Raw genomic sequence first — 19,488 nt, forward strand, 5'->3', positions numbered from 1 at the left:
TGCCTGGCCGCACCCCCAGCTCCGGATAGGACCACGCCCTCCAAAAAATCCCGCCCCCATGCAAACTACAAGGGCGCGAAGGGACAAAAATAGTGTAGTTCGCCTTCCAGTGCGTGGCGGCCCAACGTTTCCTAGTGTCTGCTCTCGCGAGAGGTGGAAAGGGCGCAGCGTTTGAAACATGGCGGACGACGTAGATCAGGTAAGTTTGTCCTGGGGCGTCCGAAGAGGAAGTGCTTTCGTTTCTTAGCCGGGCTTGCTTTTTCCACGCTTCCCGTGGAATGGCCCTTTTCTTTTTCCCGAGTTCCCACGGCCTTCCGCAGCCAGGCCTGCTCCTAAAACTTCCGTAGGCCCAGAGTTTCTCAACCCGCCCATCTGCCCATCTCGCTCGTCGTCGCCCTTTCTCTGTAGAATGCAGACGGCTGTGGATATCCCATCTATGGGAGATACGGTCGGGATTCCGACAGAAAGAGTACTGTAGCGGTAGGACACCAGCATAGTAATACGTGTAAGCACCTGGCACGCAGGCAGTGGCTCACTTGGAGTGTGTTACGAGGGGAGGTCAGATAAAAGGTGCAGTTATGTGAGATAGAGAAACTGCTAGAGATGTAGTATATAGAAAACAAGCAAAGACCTGGCACACAGTGTTTCTCTTCAGAGCATGTTGTTTTAAATGTGTTCTTTATTTAAAATGTTCGTTCCACAACTAGAATATAAGTTCCTTAATAGGGATTTATTGGGGCTTAGTGGTTAAGAGCACTTTTGGCTCTTGTAGACAACCCTGGCTGTGTACCAACACCCACATGTTGCTTTCACTGCTTAACAGTGATTGAAACACCACACTACCTCAGTGTTCCATTACTAAGCCTTCTTCTCTCATCAGCAACAGACCACCAATACCGTAGAGGAGCCCCTGGATCTTATAAGACTCAGCTTGGATGAGCGAATTTATGTGAAAATGAGAAATGACCGAGAGCTTCGAGGCAGATTACATGTAAGTCTGTTAAGTTATCTCAAAACCAGATGCTCCCCTGTCATCCCTTCCTACCTCCTTACAGATAAGAACTGCAACATAAACTTATTTTTTTTAATTATACAATGACTTTTGGGAGTTGGAAATTCCTTTATTGACTTTTAAAATATTTTTTCCTTAACCAGAATGTTTTTTAGAGAGGGATGGGACTCCTGTGAGACCAGAACAAGGCATCTGATTGCCCAGAGCTGGAGTTACAGACAGTTGTGAGCTGCCTGGTGTGGTTGCTAGGAGCCAAACTCAGGTCCTCTGCAGGGATAACCAGTGCTCTTAATTTGAGCATCTCTACAACCCTGTAGAACACTTTTGTTTTCTTCAGCTTTGTCCTCTGTTTATTTAAAATGAATAAACTTCTTTTTGTTTTAGACAAGGTCATACTATGTAACCCAGCTAGCTTCAAACTCAAGATCCTCCTGCCTCTCTCTCCTTAGAACTGGGATTTTAGACATGCACTACCACTCTTGCCATTGTCCTATGTTTTTAAAAGTTATTGGACAGGGTGTTTTGGTTTTCGACATATAAAACTCTCCTTTGACATGAAAAAAACTAAATAGCAGGCCAGAGATCGTTCACCTAGTATGTGGCAAAGCCCCTAGCACTACCAAAAAAAAATTAAACACCATAGAAATCTAAAGGTGAAATTCCATTTTCTCTGCACTATTCAAAGTTGGCTACATAGTCGTCCACATCTTTTCTGCATGTGTATATGCTGTCTGTGTTTGAAGGAGGATCCTAGTGAGGTACGGTGGCATGTGCCCATAATTCCAGTACTTAGATGACTGAGGTAGGAAGGTCATATATTTGAGGCCAGTCTGGACTACATAGTGAAACCTTGTCTGGTATGTACACACCTTTTCCACACGGTTTCTGTGTGGAATGATTATGCAGCTGACACAGTTGCCCAGGATTCTCTATAAGGCTTCGGTCACTTTTTTGTTTTTCCAGCCTTAAAACTGCATTGTGCACTTTTACATATATTGCTTGTGCACATTTATGATGCCTGTGGAATTGGTCCCTTGAAGTAGCATTATTGTGCACTTAGGGTTTTGTCTCTTCTTGTTACTTTCCTCAGAGCTGTTGGTTTACAACGGGAATTGGAATTAAGTCTTTTTAGTTCAGGCTTAGAAATAGCCCCATACTGGCACCCACAGAGCCAGTGTGGGGGACAGTCTCAGTCTTTCTTCTATGAAGAAATTTTTAGTTCTTTCATGAAACCTGAGGATAAAGAACCTCTGTGACTTGGAAGGAAATTGGACTGTTGATCTACAAGCCAGCATTAGGGAAACAGCGGTGCCAGTTTGGTGAGAAACATGGGATGGAGCTAAATTGAAAGGCTCTTCGGCACATGGAATGACCCCAGGCTAGACCATCGCCTTTAGTTTGGAGGTGTCTGAAGCTCTTACCTCTGTAGTAAGTGGCCCAGGTTTCTGTTTCCTCCCTGCTCTCCAGCTGAACATTTTGCTCATTTGTGTAGCTGCCAAGCAGTTCCTTCTCAATGTGGCGCCTGGCTATTTTTAATCTTGATATGAGCAGGCAAAAGCACTTAGCACTTTGTTAGAAGAACATATAAGTGGGTTCTGAACAAGCCCCAGGAGGTTTGCTGTTAGTAAAAGGGATGAACTTTGGAGGTTGCACTAAACACTGTGGTTGCAATCCTTCCTGCCTGAGCCCACAGATGCCAAAGCATGTTAAGCTCTGGACAAGTTATAAATGGGCAAAGTAAAGGTGGGACAAATGATTGGTGGGTAAAGTTTGAGTGCTGAAGTTTAGATCCCTAACACCTGTGGAGACCCCAGAACAAGCTCTTGCGTTCAACTTAAAGACACTACCTTAATACATACGGTGGGGAGCAACTGAGGAAGGCATCTGTTTCAGCCTCTGGCATCCACACACTTGTAAACATGCAGTACCCGTGTATACTGTACACACATACCCATGTCCACAAAAATGGGCCAAACTTTGCTACACCTGTTTCATTTTTGTGAGCATCAAATGACAGTTCCTGCTTGAGAACCGCAGTGCTATCTATCGCACAACAAGTGAGAGGACTTTTTGCTGCTTAGTATTCCTGAAAGAAGTCTGACAGAATTTGCTGTTTTTCATAATAAACTTGTGAATGGTGGGGCCGCTTTGGGTAACAAGTAAAGGAAGAACTTAAGTACTCTCAGGTTACTTTGAGTGAACTTACTTTTTATCATAAGCAGTAGCGCTTGTAAAGACATGATAGACTAGCACAGAGGGAGTGTTTGTTATTTTCATGTAAAAATTTTGGGTGTAAGTATTGAACCTGTTACTTATAATCCACTTGTATCTACTTTTTGAGCCCTATTCCTTGTTTCTCAAATCTCACCCTCTACTTCAGGCTTACGATCAACATTTAAATATGATTCTGGGAGATGTAGAAGAAACTGTGACGACGATAGAGATTGATGAGGAGACGTATGAAGAGATATATAAAGTGAGTCCTGCAAGTCTTCTCTCTTCACAATGTCAGTTCTCAACATGCAGCAGCTTAACACGTTTGTGGAAAGCCCGCTATGTTCTGGCGCCTACTTAGGAACCACTGATAGAGTGTATAGCTAAGTGCAAGGGTTTGGGAGTCACACAACCCGTTTTTAACACCAATCTTAAAGTCAGCTGTATTGCTAACATGGGTGACAGCTCACAAAGCTGGGGACTTGGGGCACACTATACAGCCTAGAGGCAGCTCAACGGTTTGAGAGTGCGCTTTCCAGTCAGCTGAGTTGGTCTGAGCCTTTGCCTCATGAGAACTGGGATTAAAAGCTTGTGCCACCACACCAAACCCACAAATACAATAGTGTCTTTTATTAAATTTAAATTTAAAAAGTATTTTATATGTATGGGTGTCTGTATATGTGTGTACTATGTGCATGCCTGGTGTCTAAGGAGGCCAGAAGAGGGCACCAGATTCCTTGGAATTGGAGTTACAAACAGTCGTGAGCCACCCTATAAATGCTGGGGTTTAAACCTGGGTTCTCAGGAAGAGCGGCCAATGTTCTTAACTGCTGAGCACCTCTTCATCATGTCTACGAATGTGTCATGTGTCTTTACTACAGACAAAGCCAGGACAGACTGGTGTTGCAGACAGTGTCTACAGTCTTTTTCATGCAGCACTGTGGAGAACAGTACATTGCTGTCTTGTATCTCTCATCACCTTTGAAATGGGAAAACAAACAGCAGCCTTTGCTCTCTCTCAGCTGACATAACTAATGAACTGTAACATTCCCAAAACAGGAAGGGGACCGTAGACCACTAGGATTCCCAGAGTTTCTCCCCACAGTGTTGATATTAACACCTGAGTGATTGGATTGCTACCAACTGGCTAATAGGAAGACAGAAAGTGGTTCTCAGTCCACCACAGAGTATTGCTCTTGTTGATTGCTAAAGTGTCAATGGCTCCAGCCCACTTTTCCTGCTGTCCGTCATGTTTAGCACCTTCCTTTACCATACAGCCCACAGTGTGGTTAACTGCCAGGTTGCTCTTAGTGGTGGTACTGTGCTCTTTGTAACAACCATCTTGACCCTCATCTTAAAGCACCGACCTTTTGGAAACTGAGGAGACAGCATCTCTATCAGACCATCCTGATTACCCAGTACCCTTCATGGTCTCTGCCTGTGCTTTTTTTTTTTTTTTTTTTTGTACTTAATATCGTTGCATCTGGCATCGTTTCTTTTTGTTTTCCTGATAACTAGCCAGTTCTTGCCAGATCTTCTTGTACTTCCCTGCTAAATCTATCTGCTACACCAGAGCGCTTATTAACATTTGGCTTTTCCCAGCATTTGTCCCCGCAGTCTGTAGTTTTTGGGAGGTCTTTAGGCTGCTCCCAAGTTCTGCCTAACACTTTGCCAAGGTTTAGTGATGACTCCAGATGCACCATGTTTGCTGACTGCCCAAAGCCTGACCACTGAGCTAAAGCTTTGAAAAGTATGTTCCCCGTTGCGCTCCCAGGAGTACATAGAAGCAGGTGTGATGGCTGAGCTCACCTGAGGCTGAGGCCCTGCCTACAGTCAGCACAGTGGTTTCCTGTCAAGTGCTAAGTTGGGGACATTCTACCCTCCTGCTCCTTGAGATCTTAGTGTACAGGGTCCATCCATTGGTAAAACAGTGACTACCCACTGACACTCAGGATGTCATTCTTAAAATCCATAGCTAAAATTCAGTCATAGCTAAGGATTTAACTCAGTAGTTAAGCATTTGCTTAGAATGTGAAAGAGTTTAATCCCTAGTACCCTCTCCCCTACTCAGTGCAAAACCAGACATAGTAACATAATCCTCTAATCCCAGCACCTAGGCTAGAGAGGTATTGACACAGTCTTATAACATGGGCAGTTTTGGAACATGCTATGTAGCCGAGTTGTACTTGAATTCATGGTGACCTGCCTGCCTCAGCCTTCTCTATGCTCTAGCATTGTAGTCATGAGGCACAATGTCTGACTTGTTTTTATTTACATTTATTTATCTAATTTTTATGTGTATGTGTGCATCTGTGCGAGTTCATGTGAATCATGTACATACAGGAGCCCAAGGATGCCAGAAAAGAAAGGACACACACACACACACACACACACACACACACACACAGAGTGAAAATAAATCTTAAAAAAATAATAATCCCAGCACTTGTGGTTGAGGTGTGGGAGGTATGGGGATTAGAAATTTCAGACTAATGTGAGCTACACCACAAGACAGTCCCCATCTCAAAAAAATAACACAACCCCCCCCTCTACCTTGTGTCCAGCTCTATCACAAAGAAGCCTGGGAAATGCACTGTAGCAGTACACTGGGTCTGGGTGTGCAGCAGTGGTCCCTGTTGCGGTCACCCGGGAGATGGGCACTTGAACTGCTTAACCTGATCCTGCTTTTCCCTTTTGTTGTTCTCTTCCAGTCCACAAAACGGAACATCCCCATGCTCTTCGTCCGGGGAGATGGTGTTGTTCTAGTCGCCCCTCCATTGAGAGTTGGCTGAGACAAAAATGGAGCCTGCGTAGGGAAGTGGAGACTTTGCCTCTTGAGATGTACAGGACACTCCCAGAGAGAGAAGCTCACACGCATCTGATAGTCAGAAATGACCCGAGGATCCCTCTACCCTCAAAGAAGTTCATTTGCAAGTAACTCACAAGCTCTCCAGCTAAATGGCCTGCCCCTTTCTCCAGCCCTCCAGTCAGTGTGACCGCCTTGCTCTTCAGGAGTTGGTTTGCCCATTGTTCTTGCAGTTACTTTCAGGATGTTTTTCTTTAAATTAAATTTGATGTTTCCTTTTTTAGTACTATGTTTTCAATGTGTCTTGTGGATTCTCAAGTTTTTACCTGTTGTGTAGTGTGTCACCCATGTCTAGGGTGTAAGGAAAGAGAGTGGTCAGCCTGCCCCTGCCCTTATCTGAGGTAGCGCTGTGCCAGCAGTTCTGGGATAGGGAGGCCATTGTTGATAGATAGCCTTGCCTGTCTTAGGGGCTCAGGTAGCACTCAGAACTAGACAAGAAGGGAGGCAAGTGACCTCAACTGTCAACCTACTAGGAAAATGCAAAGCATGACTTCTGTGACTGAAGAACTGTCTTCAGTCCTGGCTCATAGGCCGCCAGTGACAAGGTCGGAGAGTTTGAGCGGGAAGCAGCTGAAAGCAAAGCTACTTCCATTCTGGCTTCAGCCAGCCTCTACTTCACATAGAATCACAAGGACACTTGGGGCCAGCACCTTCCACTTAGTACTTACCCTGTTGTGAAATACAGGAAATAATGCTGAGGCCGTGGCTCTCAGCCTGTATGCATTAGGGCATAGTCCCTGCACCACAAAAAGAAGAAACGTGTAGACAGCCCACACTGTGGGGGATGTCTATAAATGTGCTCAGTGAGTTTGCTAATCCACTGTCAAGTGCACTTTGCTTATGTGCTCTGAGCCAACGTCATGAGGCTTTATTTTCATTATTTATTGTACCTGTTCCTACAAGTTAGAGAAGAGAAAAACAAGTGTGGCTGAGCTGCTAGAAGTTTGGTCTTCAGAGAGTAGGCAGGGCAGAACCCTCCCTCCACCTTGACCACCCCCACAGGGGGGCACATAGGACTTGGGATTTTGGCTGCGTCAAGTGGTCATTCCTTGAGATCCCCTTCCTGAGTAGACATCTTAACCAAATTCTAGCGGCAGTGGCCATAACTAGCTCACTGACTAGCATGTCTCGGGCAAAGTCTCTTTCAGGGTCCTCACAAGCCCTGCAGTCTTAAAAGGAGCAAACTGAGGTCTGTAAGGTTGGCAGCTCTTTCGTGTTTAGGACTCTAACTTAACAATTCAAGCAGACCCCCTGCTGCTGACCCCCATACCAGGGCTGCCTCTATTGGTTTGAAGTGGTCTACACTGTCTAGACTGGCAAAGGGTTTCTAGCAACTATGCCTTAGACTTCTGACCGGAGAGCCCTCAGCTGGGTATCCTACACTTGGTGGGATTAATAAGAGCGGTTTTTGTAACACAGTGTCTGTGACAGTTACAATTTGGACTGTCCTCCGTAGCCTCGGGTATTTCAATGCTTGGTCCCAGCTGGTGCTGCTGTTGAGGGAAGTTATGGAATCTTTATGGGGTAATTGATAGAGGAATGGCCTTAAGGTTTTATAGTCCGACCCTGCATCCTGTTCTCTCTGCTTCCTGAACCCCCCATAAGCAGCACATGCTCCTGCCATCCTACCTGGGTAATGTACCTCAGTGTAAGCCAAAGTAAACCCTCCTGTAAGTTGCTTCTTGTCAAATACGTGGGCATAGCAGATGTCACACCTCCACTCCTGGGTTGGTCATTTCATGAAAGAGACAGGAATGGTGGATGCTTCTCACAAAGACAGAAAATAGCGAGCTATCTTTGCAGCGTGCTTTATTTGAAATCCAAGTAACTTGGCTAAAGTTAATCTATAATCATTAGCTACAAGTGACAGTTTTAAGTAGTAAATTTCAAAGATCTGCCCCAACATGAGGTGTCATCCATCTGAACAGACAAATGCTTCCTATGACCTTAAATTTACTCTCCAGTGGTGATACTCGTCGTTGCCTTCCCGTGAGCAGCTACCAGCGATAAGCAAAGCTCACCTGTGATGAGGGAGCTCACTGGAAACAAGGAAGCCACCCCGGCTTGCACAGGATTTCTGTTATTTAAGGAAAGGAAGCACAGTGGGTGTCCCTGTCACTTAGCTCTCCATTGAGCTCAGGGCAAGCGCTTCCCTATGGGAGATTCAGACATCTTATGCTCAACCATAGGCTGTTCATCCAGCTGTGCGAATGGAGGCTTCGATGAGCCAGGCCTGAGCAGAATGCTCCCCACCTCTGTCAGGCAGTCAAAACAAGGAGACACTGTCAGAGGCAAAGAAGGCCTGTTTTACAGATAAGTCAGTTGTAAGTTGCTGGAAACTAACTGGGCGTTTTATTAGCAGTGACAGATTCCTTGGACACCCCTTAGGCCATTGCTGTGGAATCTCACCAGAAGCTCTGGAGCCTCTCAAGAAATCAAGGAGGGCAAAGCTTAGGCTTGTTCAGTAACAGACTGGGCAGCATGGTGGCAGCAGGACCATGGGGGTTGGGGGACACCTGCAGAGTCCTGCTGTAGCACTGGGTGGGGTTCCTAAGCTGACGGTAGGTATTAGCCCTCTGCTTCTGGGAACTTATTGAACACAGTCCCATCAGACAAGTGACTGCATGTATTCACAACCCCAGGCTGAGGCCTGGCCAACAGCTTGTATTCCATCAGTGCTGAATAGGTAAAGATTAAATGACACCTGGCCTGCAGTGCTGTGTGATGAACTGCAGGCAGAAAGGACCAGGCAAGCTGTGCACATCATTCCCCAATACCGGGGTCCCCCTTACTCCCTTTCACCCCTCAGCCATCTCCCATCTCCTGCTACCATGTGCCTGAGACCACCAGCAGGCCAGGCATCAGTTTACATGGAAAACGCCAAGAATTGAGGACTACAGCGCCCAGTGTTTTCAACTCCTCAGGCCCGTTGCTCCATTCTCACAGAGCATGTCGATTCTTATTTTCTTGGCTGATGCCTAAGTTTCAGGGGTGTGGATACAGCATGCCCCACTGTGGTTTCTGATATTGATTACCCCTGAGGGATTCTTTTCTTGGTATTCCTCCCATCCACTTCCTATGCCATGGAGATCCAGGGTGAGATATTGACATCCCCCCACCCCCAGTTGTCTTTGTGGGTTGGGAAAGTTCCCACACTGCAGGGGTGCCAGATAACCAAGCTTCAAAGAACGGCTGGCCATGTGCCAGCTAAGCAGATGGAGTTACCCTAAGGTCAGCTGTAAGGACTGATGAGTATCTACATGAGCAGCCCAGGACAGCCCTGGGACTGTCCCCAGGATAGGAGCAACACAGAGAGGTCATGCACAGTGAGCCAAAGTCACTCCTTTAAGCTGCCTTAGTCTAGCTGCTCCCCACACTCTCCCTGGGTCGTTTTCAGGAGAACCTGGCTTTGAAATACTTTGATTCATTCAGTTAAAATGTAGTTTGCAAGGGCTGAGAAAATGGCACAGTGTTTGCCAAATATACATGAGGATCTAAGGTCAGATCCATGTGGAAAGGCTGATGTGGATTGCCAGAGCTTGCTGGCTAGCTAGTTTTGCTGAATCAGAAAGCCCCAGGTTCAGTGAGAGACTCTCTCAAAAAATAAGGTGGAAAATGATAAAACATAAACATCTGGCCTCTTCAAACACACACACACACACACACACACACACACACACACACACACACACACGAACATATGTGAACACATACTTCACAACAGAGAGGAAGAAAGATGTTTACCATGTGCCAGATCTACAGGAGCCTGAAGCAAGTGCTGTGCAGGAAGGAAGGGGTAAGAAGATAAGGAGGGAGAAGATCGAGCATCCTCGGGGTCTGCCTCCCAGGACAGTAGTAGGGTCTGTGAAGATTTGGCAGAGCATTGAGAATCCACCACCACCGCTCCCGTCACTGTCACTTCCCTGGGCTGAAAGTCAGCAAAGAGACCAGTGCTAGAAAATTCTGAGTCAAGTTGGGCATTCAAATGAAATGAGGAAGCCTGGCGTCACTCAGTACTTTGATCTCACAGAACAATACAAAGACCTAAGGAGTGGAAGAGACCTGCCTAGGTCACAGCACACAACAAATGGACCTCTGAAATGGAATCAGGGCACCATGAGGCTCAGCCCGAGCAGCACTGTTCACACAGCCCAGCAGCACCTGAATATAGTATAGAGTCTGGGGGCTGTGGTCCCTTCAGATCACATGCCACCCACTGCACCTTCGGTTCCCCTTTGATAGGATTCTTCCTTCTGAGTGAGCAGCTGCTGTTTGGGCTAAATGGAACCTGATTTCCTATTCATGCTCACTGTGGAGTAAATGCCTCCTGGAGAAAGCAGAGGTGGGTAACAAACCTGCCCATCTTTGCTCTGTCACCAATCTGCTTTGTGGATTTCGGCAAGCTTCTCCTGTCCCTGGCTTGCACTTGCTCACCTAAGGGAAAATAGAGTACATCGAAGAGGATTCACCTAAGCTTGCATGTTTCTTTCTTTCTTTTTTTTCCTCCTCAATTAAATGTATTTTTAGCTAGTACATAAAAGCTAAACATTGGAGCTTGGCATTGTGGTGCATACCTGTAATCTCAGCACTCAAGATGCTGAGGCAGGAGGATTGCAAGTTCTAGGCCAGCCAGGGTCTATGAATCAAGATCCGGTCTCAATAGACAAGAACATAAAATATGCACACATAAGTAAATAGGTATAATGTGGTCCCAAAACGTGTTTGCACTGGGTGGAATCTTAATGAATATAAATGTTTATCTCCAAACATGTATTTAAAAATAATTAAATTTAGTTTATTTGTGGTGAAAACTTAAAATCTTTTCTTGTCGCTTGTGAAATACACAGCCATTAACTACAATCTACTGTGTAGCACCCCAGGTCTGTTGCTCTTGTTCAACTTTAAGTTTCCAGGATCAGCCAAGAGCATGTTTTGACACTAGAGGGCGCTACACTCCTCCCTATTCCGTTTCAACTTGTCTAGGTTCACTGTCAACAATATTAGATGGCAGACTGTGCCATTTAATTTCTTAAATCCAAACTATGTGAAATTCCAACCGCAGTTCCAGAAGCACAGAACAGGCAACATCACATTCACCAGAGCCCCAGGAGATAGTTTTCAGGCAAAATATCCTTCTAACAGTGGCAGCTCCTATGATGCTGAGCTGGAACCAACCACCAAGCACACACAGTCTAGGCAAGATGGTTTCACCATCACTCTATCCTGGGTTTATCTGGGTGGTTGATCTGAGCTTTGGGGGTTGGGAGTGGAGCTCAAGGCCAGACTCTGCCACCTCACTGAGCAGATTGTTCCTGCTGTCGGCCTTAATGTCCTCATTTGTGCTGTCCTTCCAGCCCAAGAGCACCCTGTTATTGATTCAACAGGTTTAGAGAGATTGAAAGGAACTTGAGAGCCACCATTTGTGTGTTACAAGGTAAGGGTACAGATGAGGAGACAAGAAACCTTGCATTTACAATTAGCTGAACACTAGACTCAGTCACTTCGATCCAGTTTCTTCGTAAGATAGGAGCTAGCCAAGAGCTCTGCCTCTGACCTGCACCCCAGCCCTCACTGATGTCTTCTCTTTTTCCTTTACAGCTTTTTCAGGCTGAGAACTGCTAGAAACTAAGTTGGATCCAAGGCAGTTGTGCTTAGGGTTTAGGGATTGGCTGAGTGAGTGGGCATAGTTCTCCTTTGAAGGGTCCTCCATCCTTCCCTCTTCGGTTCATGCTTTTCTCATCTCAGTTGTCAGGTGTGAGAGAAACGAGCAGAACAGCCTCACGAACAAGGTCATCCAACAACATCACAAGACAATGACATCACCGTCAGCTCTGGCCCAGCAAAAAACCCAGAGCTCCAGTAACTGAGGGAAAGGGCAGGTCATCCTCACGGCAGGGTGACAGAGCTGGTGCCAGGCCTCTGCCAACTATCAGGGCCTAGGAGTGTTGCTGAAAGTTACCCAGGAGCAGTTCATACCTGCCTCCACCCAGCCAGCGTTCTCACAAGCTCCTAACAGTAGAGTCTCACCAACAGGGATCCCCACCCCCACTTTTCCTAGAAGAAAGGTTAGCAACTGCCAGAATCAAAATAGATGTGAACAGAATCGTGTGGCAACACTCATGTTTAATTCAAGCATACTCGGTTGCACGATGTCCTGTGGAGGGCAGAGCTGTTGGAACTGCCACTGCGGGAGGCATCAAGCCAGACAGCCTTGCTCTCTGGGCTGGTGTTTCTGCCATGCTGCACGTCAAACAATCGTGTCTTCAGAGCTCACATGCCCTGCTTTGTAGGCAAGCCACGGGTAGAACTGCATGTAAAGAGTCATTCTGTTAAAGTAAATGGTTGTCCCAAACTATTTCTTTCATGTGCTCTGGTGGCCTGTACCTGTGTTCTCACAAGTGAGTAACACACACACACACACACACACACACACACACACACACACACGATAAAATGTACCATCTTACCGATGTATAAGTAGAATTTGGTCACAGTAAGCATTCACACTGTTGTGAATGACTGAAGATGTCCCCTACCTGCCAAGTCCCTGTTCCAAACACAATACTTTATCACTCTGTGTAGACTTCTTTTTCAGAGGTTTCAAATCCATGGGCAGGACTCAAGATATGAGAGGAAAGCATAGAGTGTAAAAGGAACTTTATTTGCCTGTACTAAGTGTTGTCTCAGAGGCTCACTGCCTCAATCTGCTAGGGTAGGCCCAGTCCTGGAAGCTTCTAGTCTCCATACAGTCTAACCTAGAAATGTTTCAGCTTCTGAAACTTACTGCTGAATAAACTCACTCTTTCTATTTCTTTTTGAGCTCTGGCTGGCTGGTTCAACTCAACTGTTCTGACTCAAACTTCTCTAAGTTGACTGAATCTGGCTTCTTTCTTGGCCTCTGACTGAATTGCCCTGCTTGGCCTCTAGCAATTTGTTCTAATCTTCTGGCTCCTTCTCATTCTCTGGATCATCATGTCTTTACCTCTCTCTGTAAAACTGTATGGTAAAAGTACCTCCTTCCTACCCCCTCTCTCTATGCTCTCTTAAATAGCCTCTCTTTCCTGTCTGTTCTTGTGAGAGTTGGGCATAGCCTATTCTGTCTAATTCGTCACTTTGTCTGCCACTCAATTAGACATTACTTTCAAACATGGGTGCTTCATTCTACAAGCTAACTTTACCTTCATTGTTAAAAGTGTGTACTAAAGTTGAGCCACAGTACAACTAGAAACAGGTTTTGCCAGTGATTAAACCGATCTTGGGGCTCACGGTGTGACCCTGCAACAGTGGAACACCTTCATCCTTCATCACAGCCACAAGCCGCTAGGGAGAACTCAAGATCGGTATGTAAAACGAAGGCTGGCCTCGAAGTGACTGAAGTGAAGACACTCCAGACAGAAGGTCCAGCTCACAGCCTGCCCCCAGGCTCCCCAACCCACTGGAGCAGCATCCAGATTCATGGCCCATCTCATTCACTTCTTACCCAGCTGCCTACCTCACTCTCCTCTCCTGCAAACCAAATGCACCAGTGGCTTTGCTATTCCTCACAAAGGCCAGGCTCACTGCCTCCTAAATCCCTTTCCGCTGAACCCTACCTCCTCTTAGAATCATCTCCAGTTGTGCTGAGCAACAGCCCCACTTGCCAAGGTCATAAAATTCTTAATGATCACCAATAAGTCATAGTTTCTAGAGTCTTCTGGGTTGATATTTAAACACAAACAAACAAAAACAGTAAAACATCTCTAAGAAGTCTAGTATGTAGCCACTTTCAGAGCCAATGTCTGAATGAGTGTTTTTCAAAACGCACTCCCAGATCAGCAAGCAGCAGCAGTACCTGGAGATGTGTTTAAAATGCAGTGTGTTAGAAAGGCTCTTAGAACAACAGCAAAGCAAGTTCTTGTTCCCTAGTCTAAAGATACCAAATGAGCCACTTTGGGTATAGAGTCAAGAGAACACATTTAAAGAAGCCCTGAGGTGACATGCCCACCAGGTTCTGAGAAGCACTGGCTTCCATCCTTCATGTTCAGCCTGTCTTGGGGGTAAAGGGCATCAGAATTCCCGGAAGCTATCAGAGTTCAGATTCCTAGTACCATTCCAGCTAGCAAACAAGACCTGTTGGACCAACCGTCCTTGTTGACTCATACATGTTAGGAATTGAGATGTTTCTCAGCTCTGTCTTGAGGGACTCAGAAACTGTGAAACACTGGGAGCAGAGCCTGGCCTGCCTGGGTCTCACATCTTAATTAACTTTGCACACTAAGGCTCGTTAGAGAAAAGACTCAGCCCAGGGCTGAGGCAAAGAAAGAACGAGACAATCTTGAAACATCTTACTCTGTCAGAAAGCAGGGAAAAGCCTGCAGATGTAGCTCAGTCAGCAAAGGGCATGCTCCTGTTAGCACTAAGACTTAAATCTTGTCCCCTGTGCTCACTCTAAGCTGGGCATGGTGGTGTGCGTGTGTACCTAGTGATGGGTTAAACAGAGACAGGTGGATGCCTAGGGCTCACTGGTGAGCCAGCACAACCAACTTGGGGAGTTCCTGGCCTGTGAGGGAATGTCTCAAAAATGGGTGGGCAGGCTGTGCCTGAGGATATCAATTGAAGTTGTCCTCTGGCCTCTCCATACCCACTCACATGCATATCTGCACACATGCACACACATGTATACATACATACATACATACACATAAAGCAAGGAAACACTTCAAAAATGAGTGTGATGTCAGAGACACAGAAGCCAGTTAAAATCTTTATTTTATTTTTAGTTATGTGTGTATTGTGTATGTATGTGTATGTATGGCGCCCACAGAGGCAGAAGAGGACATCAGGGACCCTGGAACTAGACTTACAGGTGTTTATGAGCTGCCTATAGATACTGGGAATTAAACTCTGGTCCTCCAGAAAAGTAGCCAGGGCTCCTAACTGCTGAGTCACCTCCCCAGCCCCAGAAACCAGTTTCAAGAGTCCTCATTGGTCTGATTCGAGATGAATCTGGTTGTAGTGATATAAACTAGTAATATGGTATAAATCTGTGATTTTGTAGTTAGAGGATGATTATAGAAATAAGTGTGAAGAGAAGAAAAACAGTAAAACACTAACTTCTAGAGTGTAGATTTGATTCAGTGAGCCTTAGAGAGCCTAAAACCCATGTGGGTAATTAGCTTGGTCCTCAGCTTATGGTACCATTGGGTAGCCATGGGACCTCTAGGAAGCAAGGCCCAGTGGAAAGAGCCTAGTAAATTGAGGGCATGATGTTAGGACCTGGCCATCCACCGCTTTTCTTCTGCCGTGGGGCAGGCAAACAGTTTGAGCCACATGCTTCCTCCGTGAGATCATATCTTATGATGGACCCAAGGCAACAGGGGCCAAGTGATCATGGACTTTCACTTCTGAAGCCAGGAGCTAAAATTATCCTTTCTTCTCAGATATGTTGTCAGGTGACAGAAAACTGGCTAACCCACAATTAGCAAGGAGAAGCAAAGATAAAGGTAATTGCCTGTGAATGGTAAAATGAATTAGGGGCCAAATAGGTGGATGGTAAAAACATCACCTCTTCTCCCAACAGACAGCATAGACATCACTGAGAGGAAACTGATGGCATAGTGGGTCAGCCAGGTGGTGTCCTCCCTAACCACACAAAACTAGAAGCACAAACCAGCACCATGTGCCTCCCGCCACTGCACACTGAAGACTCCATGTCACGCTGGTCGGCCTCCTTCCAAAACAGGTATAATCTCAACTGAATCCTCCAGAGCTGTCAATCAAACCCAAGTGCGAAGGCTTCACATGAGAAGGATGGGTGTGCTGTGTGATCAAGGACCTGGGAAATGGCATAACTTTGAAAGGCCATTGTTGAAGCAGTTGACAAAAGGTGAGCATAGGTTGTAGGCTAGATATGGACTATGGCCATGAGAGGGAAGGTTGCTCTTCCTGGGAGACACACACTGAAGTATTGGGGGCAGGGCAGTATGTTTGTACTATGTACTTAAAGGGGGTTCTGAGAAAAGGGGTGTAGATATCCCAGGTATAACGTACATGATAGAGGAACAATAACAGGACAAAACACAAACACATGGTGAGTGTAGGAGAGGCTGGCCTACCTTCCCCGCTGCTGTGATTGACTCTGATTCACAGTATCAGGTCCCAGTCAATCACTGTGGGGAAGTCATAGCGGCAGGAGGCAGCTGGGTACATCCAGTCAGGAAACACAGAACTTCCTGTGCACTCAGCTCACTTTCTCCATTTTATCCAGCCTGGACTCTCAGTCTAGAGAATGTGGCCATCCAGAGTGAGCAGGTCTTCCCACTTTGATGAACCTAGTCAAGGTAATCTCCTGCAGCATGCCCAGAGACCTGACTCCCAGGTGGTTCTAGATCTCAGGTTGACAAATTGAGAAGAACCATCGCCTTCCATAATTTTGTAATTATATCAAAGTGCATTCTCTTCTCCTTACCATAACAAAAGAGAGAGGGCTGAGAGATGGCTCTATGGTTAAGAGCATTGGCTGTTCTTCCAAAGGGCCTGGGTTCAATTCCCAGCACCCACATGGTAGCTCATAACTGTCTGTAACTCCACTTCCAGAGAGTCTAACCTCAAATGGACATACATGCAGCCAAAAATCCACCTATAAACATGAGATAGATAGATAGATAGATAGATAGATAGATAGATAGATAGATAGAAAGTAGAGAGAAAATCAAAGGCAGACCTTGGACAAGCAGAGGCTTAGGAGGCTTAGAGTGCTAGCTTTTAACTTCTGGGTGGCATTATTTTCAACCACTTGGGTCTCTACCCTGTGTCACCTCCACAGAGAGGTCCTATCTGGTCACTCCTCCAGCCTGTCACCCCACTCCCACCATTCCCAGGCCCCATCCTCTGTTTTCTAATTCTCTCTCTCTCTCTCTCTCTCTCTCTCTCTCTCTGTCTCTCTCTCTCTCTCTCTGGAGGGGGGGACCTGAGGGGAGGGACAACTGGTAGGAGTCAGTCTTTTTTTCTACCATGTGTGTTCTAGGGATCAAGGTTTAGCGACAATCACCTTTATTGCTGAGCCATGTTGCCAGCCCATATCACCTGTTTTCTTCTTCTCCCAGCACTCTGTGTTGTAAACCGTTTCTGTTTATATATGTCTGTCTCCTTGTTTAGGGTCTCCTCCCGCCAGAATGTAAACTTCCTAAGCGTGGAGAATGTTTCCATCTGATGCGACCTTCAGACCGCAGGCGCCTTGTGGATACGTGTGGAACGAATGAAGAACCCGCTTCCCCATCTGCAGGACAAACAGCTCCAGCTCCAACAGGCAGGCTCCTTCCTGGTCTGACGATGAAATGAAGAATCCGAGGGTGTCAGTGCTTCAGTGGAGTCACAGGGACCTCTCTATGCTGCCTGGGCAACGGTCAAATTCGGAAACAGTAGATCGTCCTGCCTCGGCCTCCAAGCACATATAGGCCCATGCCCGTGCCCGGCTTGGCCCTCGGCTTTAAATTCTTTCTCAGACAATTCTCTCCCTGATCCTACAACCCTACTGACAACATTGAATTCAGTTTACCCAATGAGCTGATAGGTACTGAGCACCTGTTGGGCCCTGAGAACCCAGGGTCTGGGCCCTAAGGAGCTTGCCACCTTAGTAGGAGCTTGGCTAAGAAAACCTAGGACAGAATAGTCACCTAACTGGCCAGTGTCACACAGCAAATCACAGCTGAGCTGGGAAGCCCCTCAGCTCTCTGCACTGCAGATGACATGGTACCCCGAAGACTAGAAATTGTGGGTCAGAGCGCTGCTCCAGTCCCAGGCGACTCCCTTCAGAGCTTACACACCCACCAATGTCCTATGACCTCAGCTTTCATCCTCCACCGTACCTTTCTGGCAGAGAGGGAACGTGCCGGATCTCAGCCCTTTCTGATTGTGTTTTTCATTATTTCCCAGCCTTCAGGTCCCATTTCCTTTAGATAAACCAGAGACTGCTCTGCTTCAGTGGGCAAAGGTCAAGTTCAACTCAAGAAGTAATCTAAGTTGGAGATGCAATCGAATAACCTTGGCAGGAAAAAAAAAACCCCAACAACAACAAAAAGGAAAAACAAAGTAACAAAACAAAAACCCACTTCAAAAAAAAATGTCTCCTGAAGAAACTGAGCATGAAGAATTGAAACAATGTAAGAGAGCGGGACATTTCTTGAAAAGATGTTTTATTTCTCCTCAGCTCATTGATCCTGCCCCTCCCTGGAAGCTTGAAAGCTTTCTCTGCCAATTAATCTCTACACTCATTACCAGCCCCCACCCCTCTATAATCCTCAGCCTCCAAAGCAAGGACTACAGTTAGCAAGACAAATGTTTGTCTTGGAAGATCAATTACCGCACTGGGAGGTCTGAGATTCCTGGGGTTTAGTGCGTGCCTTGCCTTGGACTTGCTGGGTGACCTTCGGCTCTCTGTGCAGGGGTGTCTGAGACTACACAAGGAGTCATGTCCTGAGATCGCCTTGAGTTCCCAAAGAGGGTACTTGGCCAAGGATATGATTTATCTATGCCCATAAATGCTTCTCTCGCTCCTTCTGGAAGCCAGCTAATTATGTTAAGAATTGAAAATGCATTCTCTGTGGGCATCTGAAGGACAGTCTTTACAGGAATGTGTGACGGAGAATGTGTGAATAAAAGAGACACATTAACGAAGTTTTGTTATTCTAGAGGAAAAAATGTCACGGCTCCATTATTTTTAATGGCCACAAAGTTCAGAGCTGAGGAGCAGAAGAGAATACAGCATTATTGTTGGAAGCACAGCTCACGGATGACTCCTGAGAGGAGCAACTTTTCTGGTGACATCACATGCTAGTGTTTTCTAAGTGAGCCAGGATAGTGGCTGACAGGAAGATTCCCCCATCTACAGAGTCTCCTGACCTCAGACTCTGAAGGAGCAAACTGTCAGGAGAGGCTATGTAGTTCAAGTAGGTGAGATCCTCTGACCTTAGCTCAGAGATCCTAATCTCTTGATGCCACACACTCAACTGAAGGACACCATGCCTCCCTGCTGCAGGCCATGAACACAAAGGAGTTGGGGGCATGGGAAAGTCACAGTCTCTCTCTCTCTCTCTCTCTCTCTCTCTCTCTCTCTCTCTCTCTCTCACACACACACACACACACACACACACACACAGAGGAATGAGGATCATAAAGATATTTCAGACTAGTTTCTGCTGCTATTACATAATGCCACATACTGGGTAATTTATAAACCAAAAGTTTGTCTCCGGATTCCAAACTGGAAAATTCCAAATCATGGAGGCATCATCTGGCAAGGGCACAGGGTAGACTGACAGTGAGCATGTCCAAGATGGAAGAACAAGAGAGCTCAGCTCTGACAGGTTTATCTTGTGAGAATTAGCCTACTCACACTCCTTCATCATCAATCCCTAGT

At 46.2% G+C, this 19,488-nt stretch overlaps 1 protein-coding gene across 1 annotated transcript; it reads left to right on the plus strand.

The window, feature by feature from the left end:
- The first annotated feature begins 78 nt into the window (after positions 1 to 78).
- Lsm3 (LSM3 homolog, U6 small nuclear RNA and mRNA degradation associated) lies at positions 79 to 6,318 on the plus strand. Its single transcript, NM_001106611.1, is given in 4 exon segments — positions 79 to 199; positions 881 to 991; positions 3,393 to 3,488; positions 5,938 to 6,318. Coding segments are annotated over 4 exon segments (309 nt in total). The 5' UTR covers positions 79 to 178; the 3' UTR covers positions 6,019 to 6,318.
- The last annotated feature ends 13,170 nt before the right edge of the window (positions 6,319 to 19,488 follow it).

Source organism: Rattus norvegicus, chromosome 4 (assembly GCF_021556685.1).
Source record: "Rattus norvegicus strain SHRSP/BbbUtx chromosome 4, alternate assembly SHRSP_T2T, whole genome shotgun sequence".
NCBI classification, from domain to species: Eukaryota; Metazoa; Chordata; class Mammalia; order Rodentia; family Muridae; genus Rattus; species Rattus norvegicus.